This window comes from Ceratotherium simum, chromosome 25 (genome assembly GCF_057802395.1).
Source record: "Ceratotherium simum simum isolate JZ-2026a chromosome 25, ASM5780239v1, whole genome shotgun sequence".
Lineage (NCBI taxonomy): Eukaryota > Metazoa > Chordata > Mammalia > Perissodactyla > Rhinocerotidae > Ceratotherium > Ceratotherium simum.
The window spans coordinates 10,309,362-10,323,544 of NC_141924.1; the positions used below are offsets into that span (position 1 = coordinate 10,309,362).

The 14,183-nt window shown below is 41.6% G+C and overlaps 1 protein-coding gene across 3 annotated transcripts in view; it reads right to left on the minus strand.

Annotated features, from left to right (window-relative positions):
• Positions 1 to 10,417, minus strand: part of TNRC6B (trinucleotide repeat containing adaptor 6B) — a 179,731-nt gene extending 169,314 nt beyond the window's left edge. For 2 of the 3 annotated variants that reach the window (XM_087448894.1, XM_014793227.2), the window contains exons 1-2: positions 10,342 to 10,417; positions 2,397 to 2,485 (exon numbers count right to left, since the gene is read on the minus strand). In XM_087448894.1, the coding sequence (XP_087305020.1) occupies positions 2,397 to 2,441 (45 nt within the window). In that variant the 5' untranslated portion in view covers positions 2,442 to 2,485; positions 10,342 to 10,417. Of the gene's footprint in view, positions 1 to 2,396; positions 2,486 to 10,341 lie in introns of those variants that run through there. The other variant, XM_087448895.1, reaches the window with a different exon arrangement.
• Between the last annotated feature and the right edge of the window lie 3,766 nt (positions 10,418 to 14,183).

Here is a 14,183-nt window from a genome sequence, read left to right on the forward strand (position 1 = left end):
TGTCACCTTCTAAGAGAGGCCTTCCTTGACTAACCTAAGCTTGTTCTCCCAGTCACCCTATATTACATTATTTTATTCATAGTACTGACCATAATCCATAATTATTCTCTTTATATATATTTGTTATTCCCACTCAAATGTAACCACCTTGAGAGTAAGAACCATGTCTTTTTGGTTCATTGTTCTATCCCCTGATAATATGTGCTCAAGAATTATTTATTGGAAAAAAATGGATTTAGCTCAAAATCACTATGTTTTGTAGAAAATTCCCCATTTTCCCTCAAAACCAGCTATCTTTGCTGACTTCTTTTTGTTAACAGGCAGCCACAAATTGTGTTACCATAGTGCTATGATAAATTCCTGCACTAACATCAAATCATTCCAAATATAATAAGAGTAAAACAAAGAGAAGCATAGGAAAGAAAAAAACCCATAAAAACATAAACTAATACTGATGAAGTTAAAGTTATAATCTAATTTCTACTTATTGCAAGTATAAAAAGAACATTCTTTCATTCTTCAGTTTAATTGATTCTAAACTGATAAACTATTCAGTAATTGAAAGATCAAGAAAGCTGGTTTTCTTTTTTCCAGAAAGAAGGTAGAAACTGAGTTTATGGTACAATGAGATATACTATGTTGGTCTAATTATACGCTTGTCAAGTAATCTTCCAATCGCAACTTACCTGTCCAGGGAGGGAATGTACTAGCCAGAAGATCCAAGAATCCAGTCTTCCTTAGGATTATATTTCCTTATAAATTAATAAATTAGGATCTTGGGGAAGGGTCTATATGAACCTCGGAAATCCTGGGGTCTGTGCATCTTGGGTGTCCTAGGTGTGTGTGTCTCTGTGTATGTTTAGGGGAGAGTCCTAGAGTGTGTGCATATCTCACAGATTCTGACTAACCCTAAATGAGATTCAGGATCTAGATGATCTAGACTGATGAAAGTCTACAGTCTTCCGCTTTGGTTACAGAAATAAGGAAGACATCTGGTGAGTTGGGGGAAAAAAAACCCAGAGGACAGGATGACATCTGTCCCTCCACTCATGGACTGTAGAGAGGAGAGATTCAAAAAGAAGCTGAAGGAGCCGTTTCCACGAGGGACTCCAGACTCAGGGCACAAGCAGTGGTTCTCTGAAGCCTAGCCCACAAAGTGCAATGGAACAGAGAAGGTGCAGCCTCTCTAAAACTCAGTGAAGCAGTGCATGAGGCCAATGGGCAGCAAGGACTGGTCTTATGGGAACCCAATGGCATTTTTTTCCTTTTTTTAAAACAATAATTTATTGATGTTAAATTCACATACATAAAAGTAACCATTTTAAGATGAACAATTCAGTGACATTTAGCATATTTACAATGTTGTAGAACCACCACCTCTATCAAGTTCCAAAACATTTTCATCACCCCAAACAGAAACCCCACACCCATTAAGTAGTCACTTCTCATTCCCCCTTCCCCTCAAACAATCCCTGACAACCAGCAGTCTCTGTTTCGTCTCTATGGATTTATCTATTCTGCATATTTCATATAAATGGAATCATACAATATGTGACCTTTTGTGCCTGGCTTCTTCCACTTAGCTGATGCCTTGGAGGTTCCCAGTGACATTTTGACACCTCTCCACTTTTGCTCTGGTGAAGGAATAAGCTTTCCCCAGAGAGTACCAGGAGTAGTGGCAGCAGCAAAGGCCCCCCCTCAGGTGGATTCAGGGCAGCAGACAATGCTGCAGGTGCTGGGGACTGTCCGAGACACCGTGTGAGACACGCTCAGAGCCTCAAGGAAGGATTAGAGACAATTTTGAAAGGAGAAGGAGGGACATGAGGGTGATACTGAGGGTCTCATATGACCAGGAGAGAAAGAGCCACGGAGATTCATGACACAGAGCCAGATAAAGAGATAGATAAACACATAGATAACTATTTATATATAGGGTTTGACAATGATAACATTCCTTCAAGTTTTAGCTTGAAAAACCACATCAAACTAATTACCATTTAAAAGTCTATAACAGAAAAATGTCTAAAAAATGATCAGTGACGCCTCTGTGCAGCAGGAATAAGGGACAGGTTTTTACTTTTTAGATTATGTACTTCTGATTTGTTTTAATTTTTAAAATAAGTATGTATAACTTGCATAATAAAACTTCAAAAGACAAAGTGCCAGTATTCTAAAAATGAATCATAAAGTTCAGTAAAATTTGTTTTAAATTTGTCATGTAGCGTAACAAAAAAGGATATTGAGAAGAAAAAAATCTTCTCAATCTTTGGTTAGATTCTAATTTAAAACAACCTAATTTCTAAATTCACCTAAAACAAAACACCCACTCGACTTGTCCATTGCCTCTGTTGTTTAATTTCTACTCAAACTCTTTGCACCTTTAGTAATTGACTGACCTTGGAACTGCTGTCTTCCGATACTTCTCCCTCATTGGTTTGCATGGGAACAGACTGTGCAAAACTCTGCAGAAACACACAAATACTGCCTAAAAGAGGTAAGAAAAAATATATATAAGGAATTCAGTATGAAAATTTGTTTTTTCAAAGATTTAGATTAAAATTCTGTCACCGAGACCATGGATACTGTGAAGCAAGGAACTTAAGTAACTTAGTTGTGTGTGTGTGTGTGTGTGTGTGTGTGTGTGTGTGTGTACACGTATACATACACACATCTCAGGTAAGAAAGAAGGATGGAGAGAAGGATGGAGGGAGTTTTCCCCACGTTAGGGGAGGAGGATAGTTAGAAAAGGTTTAAGACGTTGGGGTACTAAACAGTTCTAGATTTCTTTCTCCTTTTAATTTTGGCACAGGTGATAATGAAAATCTTCCATAATTCCTATTGGAATTGACTAGGTTTCTTGGGTTTATAATTTATGTTCAACGTTCTTGGTATTTCATAACTGAAATTAAGGTGCATTCTAATGGGTGATCTCACTTTTTTATTTTTTTATTTTTTTATTTTTTATTTTTATTTTTTTTAAAGATTTTATTTATTTTATTTTTTCCCCCCAAAGCCCCAGTGGATAGTTGTATGTTGTAGCTGCACATCCTTCTAGTTGCTGTATGTGGCACTCGGCCTCAGGATGAACGGAGAAGTGGTGCCTCGATGCGCACCCGGGATCCGAACCCGGGCCACCAGCATCGCAGCGCGTGCACTTAACCACCAAGCCACAGGGCCGGCCCTCACTTTTTTTATTTTAAGAATATGTGCTTACTAAACTGTCAGTTTATTTTTATATGAGAATAGGCTATTCACAGAGCAAGACAATAAAAAGTAGTAATTCTTGCTCTAAGTATAAAATGACTCAAATAAGGGGCCATCCCGGTGGCATAGTGGTTAAGTTCTCGCAGTTTGCTTCGGCGGCCCAGGGTTCACAGGTTCGGATCCTGGGCATGGACCTACGCACCACTTATCAAAGCCATGCTGTAGCAGTGTCCCATATAAAGTGGAGGAAGATGGGCACGGATGTCAGCCCCGGGCCAATCTGCCTCAGGAAAAAAAGAGGGGGATTGGTGACAGGTGTTAGCTCACGGCTAATCTTCCCCCGCCCAAAAAAAAAAAACACTCAAATAAAAGTTTGTTAACATTCTATGAATTAAAATGTGCCAAAAAGAAACTACTACAAGTTTATGCAACATTTAAATTAATTTATTAAATACGTAATTATTGAGGAATAATTACTCAAACTGACACAAAATAAATCTCCATTATAATACAGGTATGAATATTTTAAAACCTTTCAAATACTTTAAAAGGCTTACAACTACAAAATATAAAAGCTAAAAAGATGCTTTATAGCTATAGTGTATCATTTTTGTATGCAGAGAACTCTCTTGATGAATGCAGCAGCTCGGGCCTGGTGATCCGGTTCTGATGCAGGCTTCTCAATAACCAGCCACAAGACCTGAGGCCAAGAAGGCACTTCCAGGAATCTGTTTCCTCATCTGTTGGGTAGGAAGGGGATATCAAAACATCTACTGTGTTCATCTAATAACGTTTTTTGGGGACCAATGTGTATTTCTATGATGTGAAATGTAGAATTGGTACGGTGGAAGCTCTCTTAATCACTCACTCACTCCAGATGAACTGATATTGCCCATTCCCTCTGTAAAACATATGATTGATACTCACAGCAAGTGAAACAGGCTTTCTCTAGTTGGTTTTGCCTCTCACCTGTTTATGACAGTTGTGCAAAAACAGAATTGCTCTTTCTATGAAACTTAAATTGATAGCACTGGAAAAACTCAATAACATATCGAGAAAGATTTGGTATGCAAATCTATTGTATCTGAGCTCTGCCCCTTCTCTAGACTCTTCCTTTTAGAAGCCAGCTGTCCCCAGGGAGCATGCATTCTCCTCTGCTCCTGTACCCATAAATGCAGGCTCATCACAATCACTTGTGACTAGGTCTGTTGTTATTAGTGCCTTCGAGTCAATTCCAACTTCTAGTGACCCTGAGTACAGCAGAGTGGAACCGTCAGGTCTTTTGTTTTTTTTTTTGTCAGGTCTTTTTGCACCATCCTCTCATCCTCCGGCACTATATCAGACAATGCTCTGCTGCTATTCACAGGGTTTTCATGGCCAATTTTTTTGGAAGTGAGTGGCCAGGTCCTGCTTCCTAGTCTGTGGGCTCTGCTGAAACCTGTCCACCATGGGTGACCCTGCTGGTATTTGAAATACCAGTGGCATAGCTTTCAGCATCCGAGCAACATGCAGCCACCACAGTATGACAACTGACAGACGGGTGGTGTGGTTCCCTGACTGGGAAACGAACCTGGGCCACGGTGGTGAGAGCACCGAATCTTAACTACTAGATACCAGGGCTGGCTTGTGACTAGGTAAGTCTGTTGAATTCTGAGGTTCAGTGTTAAGAAGTTCACTTGCCTGTAAATGTAAGCTACACTCTCCAATATAGCTTTATTAGTAATAAAGATATTTTAGTCTCCCAAATGCCCTACTCTTTTTTCTTATTTCTCAATTGGTATAGAACTCAGCCAAGGGAAAAAGAATGCTATTTACTGGGTCTCTCAAAGACCGTAACATATGATGAATGAGACTATAGTCTTGATAAACAGACATGAAGTAAAATTTGGGGAGTAAAGTATATGCGGAATTTCTGAGGCTTCTGCTGGGGCCAAGACTTTAGGCCTTGGTCTTTAGTGAAGGGGCAAAGTGCTTTGACCTTGCAGAGGTTTACATTAGGCCACATGAGTTTTTACAGTTGTACACTGGCTATTAACTATTACGGCCAAATTAGGAGTTTATAAACCATGGGCCACACTGTATTTTGACCTTAGTGGTGACTGTAGTTATGGCAACTTTGTCTTCGGGTGAGTGGCTGTTTCTATAGAGACAAGGCTGCATGCACCAGGCACATAAGCTTTAGCAAAGGCTTGGGGGCTCTGCTGGCCTCGGCCAAGAAACAAGCCACAGTCGGTTGTGGTGGTGGTGGTGGTGGTACTGAAAGCTCATTTAAATGTCAGCTGTGCGAGTGGCTTCAGCATCCACTGGCCCCTCTGGCCTAGTAAGCAAATGCCAGCTGTGCTGGCCTCAGCAAAGGGAATAGGGCATTAGCAGGCTTGGGTGGCTTCAAAGTACAGAAGGCTACTGCTGCCTGACCTTGAATTATTCAAGCACAGCTTTTCCTAAGCAGGCATGGCTAAAGCAAAGATTAGAATTGAGGGAAAAGAGACTTTCTTCATACAGGCCTTTTAGATATCAGCAAGTGGAACAATTATTTGCTGCATGCAAGCCACAAGGCAGCTGAATTTGAAACAGCACATGTGCTACAAAACTAGTGGAGTTCTATGTTTAAATTGTTTGTGCTAGGCTTGCATAGGCAATTCAAAGGAGAAATGGAAATTAAGAGCTTTCTCACTATACTTCATAGAAGGAAGGGAGGAAAGAAGGCAGGAAGGTAGGTAGGGAGGCAGGAATCTTAGAGGAGAAGGGAGGGAATCTGGTAATGGGGGCTGCCACTACTATAAATACCTAAATTTTGCAAAAACGAGGTGATATTTCAAATATTAATCTTTAAAAGAGAAGACACGGGCCGGCCCAGTGGTGCAAGTGGTTAAGTGCATGCGCTCCACTGCGGTGGCCCGGGGTTTGCTGGTTCAGATCCCGGGCGCGCACTGACACATCGCTTGTCAAGCCATGCTGTGGCAGCATCCCATATAAAGTGGAGGAAGAGGGGCACGGATGTTAGCCCAGGGCCAGTCTTCCTTAGCAAAAAAAAAAAAGAGGAGGATTGGCAGATGTTAGCACAGGGGTGATCTTCCTCACAAAAAATAAAAAAATAAAAAATGAGGAGACAGTGTGCATTGGTTGAGTCTTTTCCAGATATAGTAAAAGCACAGTTCCAAATTTAACCTCCTTTTGGCAGATTTTTCCAAATTGGGTGGAAGTGTCCAAGTCATGGACTCTGGACATTGGCATGGACTAACTGGATATCTTGATGAGGCTGAAACCAAGAGGACCTCGCCCAGCCTCCCTTCCTCAGATACCAATGTGTGTCTGCTACAGTCTTTGGCAAGATTAAGTACTGCCTTCTGGGAACATAATTTTATCAGAAATACTACTCTTGGGCTGGAGGTAGGCTTACTTTCTGAATTTGGTAGCTGTGAAGACAGTGCTGAAATGATTTTGTTTAGCCTTGGAGTTTATATAATTTATATACTGTTCTGATCCATTTTAGAATCTTCTGGGGACAAAATCTATTTTGCCCACCAATGGTCCCTAGAGAATACCCGAGAGAACAGTGGTTGATAGTGGGGGACTGTTCTCATGAAAGTGGAAGTAGGACTGTCCTGAGACCACCTCTCCCTAAAGGGGACAGGCACACCCCAGCTGACCTAGATTTACTGCCTAAGATCAATGCACCAAGAGACAAAAGCTGGTGAGCGTTAGGGGAGGAAAACTTCTTGCCTACTCTTGATGCTTCCTTCCATGTGGGGCAATGTCAATTTGTTTACGCTTCCTGGCCTTATCATATCCCTGACTCATGCCATCGGGGGTGACATGACTTGCCTGATCAGTGAGTCTCAAAGAGGAAACCGGGCTTACAGTCCAGCCCCTTCTCTCCTTGAGGCTCTTCTCTCCTATTCTGCTCTGCTCCTTCCTTCTTCTGGGAGGCAGGTCTATCCCAGACTAGTGTTGCTGAGTGAATAAACCTGTTAAGTCCCAGAGTTCAGTATTAGGAAGCTGACTTGCCCTTAGAGATGAGCCAGTTCTTTTACGGCAACTTCATTAGTAATAAAAGTGAAATTTCGATCTCCACCTGCCTTACTTCTTCATCCTGAATCTCCGCTGGTTCAGAACTTGGGCAGGGAAGAGAATATTATTGGTTCCCCTTCAATTCCAACTTTATATCTGAAACTTATCCTCTTCAGAATTAAGTTCAGTTTTCTGTATCAGTCTTATCTTCCCAATTATTCCATTACCATAACATTAATAATGTACTTTTACTTCATAAGCTTTTCAACTCCAATTCTAGTTACTCCCAATGCACACACTATACTTCACTTCAGTCAGGCAAACCTTCTTTCCACTCTCTCCACACAATGTGCTAATTTCTGTCTATCCAGTCCATACCCCATTTGAAATCCCTTCCCTTCATCACCAATCCACATCTCTATCCTGCTAATATCCAGTCAATTTTTATTTCTAAAAATCTTTCCTGATTAACATCATATAACCTGCCTACTTACTACATGTCACATTGATACCGATTTTTCTACTTGTCCTTTATTTAATTTGCTCTCATGTTTTGTTTTTTTGGAACTATTCTTAATATGTTTTAATATGTTTCCTGAAAAAGCCTTGATGACATTCTTGTTTGAAGGCATGACTAGTTGTGTCTAACAGTCTAAGTCAGTTTTTCTGTCCTTTTGACAAAATGGAAGGAGAATAAAGCAGGCAATGTAAAAGTATACAGTTAAGCTAGGGGTTCCACTTGGGAAGTGACAAAGGGTCCAGCATATCAGTGCCAACAGAGTGATGAAAAAGTCAAGGCAAAGCCCACTTACACGAAAATTAACTGGAGAGGTGAACAAGTGCTGGTAAAGCTGTCAAAGATGACGTGACAACATAAGCGTTTGATTTCTGCTTCAGCACATCATCTCACCTCAGAGCTGTCACCAGTTCGCCATACGTGGTAAGTGACTGAGAGTCTTGACCCTGCACAGTGCTTCAGCACACACAGAACAGGACTCAACAAATGTCAATGACCAAAAATGAGTAATGTCATACAGCATCTGTGCTAGGTCTTCTCTAAGCGTTGGCAAATATGTTAATATTTTCAAAGCCCTCCAGTATCTAGCCCTCACCTGTCTCTCCAGCGTCACTGCCCAGGCCTCTTTGTGCCCTTTGTTCCAGCCATACTGAACTACTCACAGCTTCACAAATATGCCAGATTGTTTCAGGGTTTCTGTGTTTTTGTTCCTATTATTCCCTCTGCCTTTCCCTACCCTGGTACCATCAGGGAACACCCTACCCCTCATGCAAGACCTAGCTTTTATAAAGTATTTCCTGATCCATCTCTAGGTAGAACTGATGATTCCTTCTTCAGTGTCCCCAGTGGATCTTGTTTGAATTCTATTATAGGATCTCTAACACCTTATTGGATTTATTGGTTTACATAGATGCCTCCCCTATTAGATTGTCAACCCTCTGATACCAGACACTATAACTCATTAATCTCTGTATTCACAGTTTACTTAAAACTGTGTACCTGGCATTTAACAGATATTCAATAAACTTCTACAGGGCCGGCCCTGTGGCTTGGTGGTTAAGTGCGCGCGCTGCGATGCTGGAGGCCCGGGTTCTGATCCCGGGCGTGCATCGAGGCACCACTTCTCCGTCCATCCTGAGGCCGAGTCCCACATACAGCAACTAGAAGGATGTGCAGCTATGACATACAACTATCTACTGGGGCTTTGGGGGGAAAAAAATAAAATAAATAAAATCTTTAAAAAAAAAAAATAAATAAACTTCTACGTAAGAATGACTGAATGAATCAACTAAAGTCCTTTTTATTAAGTTGCAGTAGACATCAATTCAATAAATATTTACTGGGTCCCCACCACATGCCAGATGGTGCTGCGCTAGTGTTGTCTAGTAGAATGGGCTTTGGCTTTGAAGGGGCAGAATCATTATTCTTTGTCATTTATTAGCTCTGTAATCTGGGAAAGTTACTTAACTTTCTAATCTTCATTATTTTCATCCACAAAACTGGTCAGAAGGAGGTGTTATAAGGATTAAATTAAATAATATATGTACAGCCATGGGTCGCTTAATGACGGAGATATGTTCTGAGAAATGTGTTGTTAGGTGATTTTGTCCTTGTGTGAACATCATAGAGTGCACTTACGCAAACCTAGATGATGTAGCCTACTACACACCTAGGCTCTATGGTACTATTCTCATCGGACCACTGTCATATACGCAGTCCATTGTTGACCAAAATGTCATTATGCGGAGCATGACTGTATATCACTCAGCAAGGTGTCCAGGAGCAGTCAACAAGCACTAAAAAAATAGTTCCTTTCCAAAAAGTCTCAAAGGGTTTATAGACTAGTAAACGAGAGAGATACAAATAAATATCTCTAATGTAAAATAATGAATGCTTTATTACTGTAATAATAACAGGTGGTCTTTGAACACCAGTGAAAAAGAAATTCTGCCGAGAGAGCCTGGGAGAAGGGGACAAGAGGAAAGATACAAGAAGGAAGAGTAGATAGTTGCATTCTTCTCCCCTCTTCCAAATCTTAAGCAAAGAGAAAAGCATCAACCAAGGCACAAGGCTGTGAAAAGGAACCGTATATCCGGGAAATGGAAAATGGTCTGGTGAGGCTTACAGAACAGGGTTCACTAAAAAAGAAGCCAGAAACACTAATGGGAATTAGGTTGTGAAGGGGTTTGTAGGATGACATCTGTAGCAACCTGGGGCCATGAGAGCTGTTTAAGCACAGGAGTGACACGAGTCAATCTATCATTTAGGAAACTAACTCAGGCAGTAAGGTGGACTACAGGGTGGAGTGGGGAGACTAGAGGCAGAAAGCTAGCAATACGCTCACATAAAACTGTGGAATTGCTAAGTCCTAGTAACAAATTCTCGCTTTATAGAAGTATGAGGCACCAGTATCAATCTAAATACAAGTGCTTTTTAAAAGGACCTACCGAAGTAGAAATGCAAAGGGCTGATGTGATGGCCACTTTAAACACTCTTCTGTAAGAACTCTGGAAAGGAGCAATAATGTCAAAATGTACTTTTCTTCCTTTCAAGATGGAGACTCTCATTTCATTGCCAACACACAGTGGATGTAAATGTTAAAAACTTACCTTTGACAGTATCCTGGGGCAACACAAGCCCGTGAAGATGAGTCTAGACTACATTCAGTGCAAAAAAACCAAAACCCTGAAAAGAGAGAAAAATCACAATGAGCTGGACACTCATAGCAAGATGCCATGGGAAGTGGTGGAGCACTAGTTCTGAATTTAGGCAGCCTGGTACAAACCCGGGCTCCTCCAGGTACCAGCTATCGACTCGGGCCAGTGGCCTAACCTCTCAAGCCTCAGCTTCCTCATTCTACACTGGGAACAGTAACAGCATCTTCATCATAGGGTTCTTTGCAAGTTTAAATGAAATACGTGTAAAGCACTTAGTACAGGGCAAGGCACCAACCACATGCTCAATAAAGGCAAGTGGTTATTAATTATGTAAACTGAAGTTACTTTCTGAAGTAATATTACAACCTGTATTAAACCTTTATCATTTATTTTACCTCATTTGTTCTACCAGAAAAATACCAAATTGTCTTTTCAACTTCTCCACTTAACATGAGGATGTCTCATAATCACTTCAAATTCAATATGTCCCGAACTGTACTCCTCATCCCCCACCAGACTTCATTCTTCCGTCTCCACTGTCTTAATCAACAGCACCATCCTCCATCCAGTTGTTGGATCAGACCCTCAGATTCATCCTGGATTTCTCACCCTACCCCCGTCCTCCCATAGCCCATCAGCGGTCCCATCATTTCTCCTTCCACAATTTGTATCTCACATCCACCCATCATTCTTCATTTTCACTGCCATTATCATTTCTCGCCTGTGGAGGCCTCTTAGCTGGTCTCCCTGGGCCTATTCTTGCTCCTCTCCATTCTATTCCCAAATAATGGCTGGAACGGCCTCTTCAAAATCAAATCGGATCACAGCAAGTTGCTAATAAATACAGTGAAAGTTTTATTTATTTCATCATGGAATGTCTCTCCCTTTATATATATGAAATATTTATATTTTTGTGAATATACAGGAAATGGTAGCCATTTATTATTAGACATTTAGAGATCCCAACCCAGTCCCTTCATTTTACAATGGAAGAAACCAAATGCCAGAATAGCCCGCTCAAGGGTGGACCTGTGTGTGTGCGCAACAGTGGTCAAAAGAACATTGAACAAGCCCAGGAGAAACTAATCTGTGATTAGCGTCCACAGTGCTGTCAGAAAGCTCATCACTATTTGGAAGTTGGTCCCTCAGTTTCACAACCAACTCAATGTTTCTGTCCAAGAAAGCACCTTCTATTCCGCACAGCTACGGATTGCAAGTTACAGCTTTAGTCCCACATTATGTATGTGACAGTGTTTGAGGTGGTGCTTTAGTGAATCTGGAAAGCATCCTGTTGCCCTCTTATCTGTCATCACTTCTACCTTAAGCTTATTTTTTTTAAGTGTTTGAATAAACAAATCTCAGATGGAATTGTGTGTGATGAGTATTAGCAATATTTTCATTATTATTCCTATCCTACTATACACACCATTGTCCCAGCAATCTTCCTTTCTGAAAAGCAAATCTGACCCCGGAGTATACCACTGCTAAACTCCAGTCAATTACTACCCATTACCTTTAGGGTAAAACTCAAGATCTCTCTAGCCCATCATCACTTCACATTCTGTTCACATGGACTGCACGTGCTTTCCTTGCCCAGAATACATGCACAAATGTCTGCTGAGGGCCCTCTGCCTAATTCCCTTCTCCTCGTTTAAGATCTGCCCCAGGTGTTATCTGCTGAAAGTTTTCTGTACCCTCCGTGGCTGCACTAAGTGTTCCTCCTCTGAGACATACCATATAATATTGGCAATGTCCATGAGCCTGTTTTCTTCACTCAACGGTAGCTCCTTGACAACAAGGACTAGCTATGTTTTACACATGTTTTAATCTGGCATCAGATAGGAGTTCAATAAACACAAGCTGAACGGAATCCTGACATGATCTCAATAACTCAGTACTTCATTGTGGATGTTTCTCATTAAATGCCCCTGGGGACAGCTGAAGAAGCTAGCTGCAACTTCCAAGATGAGTCTGGCTCTCACGGAGGATGTGAGCTATGTGGTTAGGTGTGACCCTCAGAGAAAGACTGGATTCTTCCATTTTTTGTTAACCACAGACTATCACGATAACAACGCTAACTAGTTTTCAGTTCTCTATCTTGATTAGCTTCTGCCCAGGCTGAACGTGCCTTCTTCTCTAGACTAATCAGTAGTCTAAATTCTGTACCAGCCTCACAAAGTGGCCCATTATTACATATCTTGTTAACAGACAAGCTTAAGACACAGCGGCCAGGGGCCGCCCGGTGGCGCAAGCGGTTAAGTGTGCGCGCTCCGCTGCGGTGGCCTGGGGTTCACCGGTTCGGATCCCAGGCACGCACTGATGCACTGCTTGTAGAGCCATGCTGTGGCAGCGTCCCATATAAAGCAGAGGAAGATGGGCACGGATGTTAGCTCAGGGCCAATCTTCCCCAGCAAAAAGAGGAGGATTGGCATCAGATGTTAGCTCAGGGCTGATCTTCCTCACAAAAAAAAAAAAAAAAAAAAAAGACACAGTGGCCAGCTCAGTCCCTTGCCTGCTTGGCAGCTGGTCCCAGATGCTTACTGGTGTTCAGCGAGGCAAAAGGAATTAAAGCAGAGGTTGGGCAGGTGAGGGAAACTGGGCTGTTTTCCAAGTACTGTGGAAACCAGTTTTTACAGAACAGCCTCATTACGTTCTCTGCAAGGCTGTCAACCTCTGTATCAGATGCACTTGTACTCAAGATAAACATAAAATTTAATTCTAAAATCAACATTTGAAATTACCTAGTTGAAGTTACCTACAGCACTATTTTCCTTCTAAGGTATGAGTAACGGCAAATTCCTTCAAAACATCATTTTGAAATGTTCAGAACTACACTGTAATCAGACCATCTGATCATGTATAGCTGCTGCAGGAAACTATTTGAACCACTCCAATTTTCTCTGTTCTCTTGCAGAGTAACCAGACTGGTCTTGAAATTCACACAGTGGGTGGGAAGATTCAGTGGATCTTGGACTAAATCAATCCCCAAGCCCTGCTAAACTGCAAGTAGACTTCAAGAGTTCCTCTACAGCCAACTACCTAAATAAACGCGCAGGATGTCATTAGAACTGAATCGTTCCTAGGGAATATGGCAAGTTGAAAGAAATATACATTCAATAAATTATATTTACTTTACTAACGTAGGGTTTAATTTTCAAACTTGATTATTTAGCATGATTCTTTTATTTTATTTATTTTTTAAATTTTATTTATTTATTTATTTATTTTTCCCCCAAAGCCCCAGTAGATAGTTGTATGTCATAGCTGCACATCCTTCTAGTTGCTGCATGTGGGACGCGGCCTCAGCATGGCTGGACAAGCGGTGCGTCGGTGCACGCCCGGGATCCGAACCTGGGCTACCAGCAGCAGAGCACGCGCACTTAACCACTAAGCCACGGGGCCGGCCCTGCGTGATTCTTTTAAATTTAATTTTAATTCTCATTTCAAAAATATTCAAGCAATATGGATCAGGCCCTTGACCACCATCCTCTCTCTCCCCACCCATCTTCCCAGGACTCACCACTGTTAACTGTTTGATAGCCAGCATAATTCCTGGGATGCAGACTATTAAGAATATACTATAAACTTTTAACTGAGTCGCAAATAACACTGAAGACCCTGATTGCCTACGTCGTTAGCAACTGGCCCAACTTCAAGCAAGAAGTCCAGAAAAGATGTCTTAAGGGAAGCAGCAGATGTGAGGGAGGAGCAAAACACCAGCACGGAGGCAGGGAAGGTCTCCCCAGGAGGCCAGCACAGACCAGGAGAAGGGGGGCAGACAGAAGCGTACCACA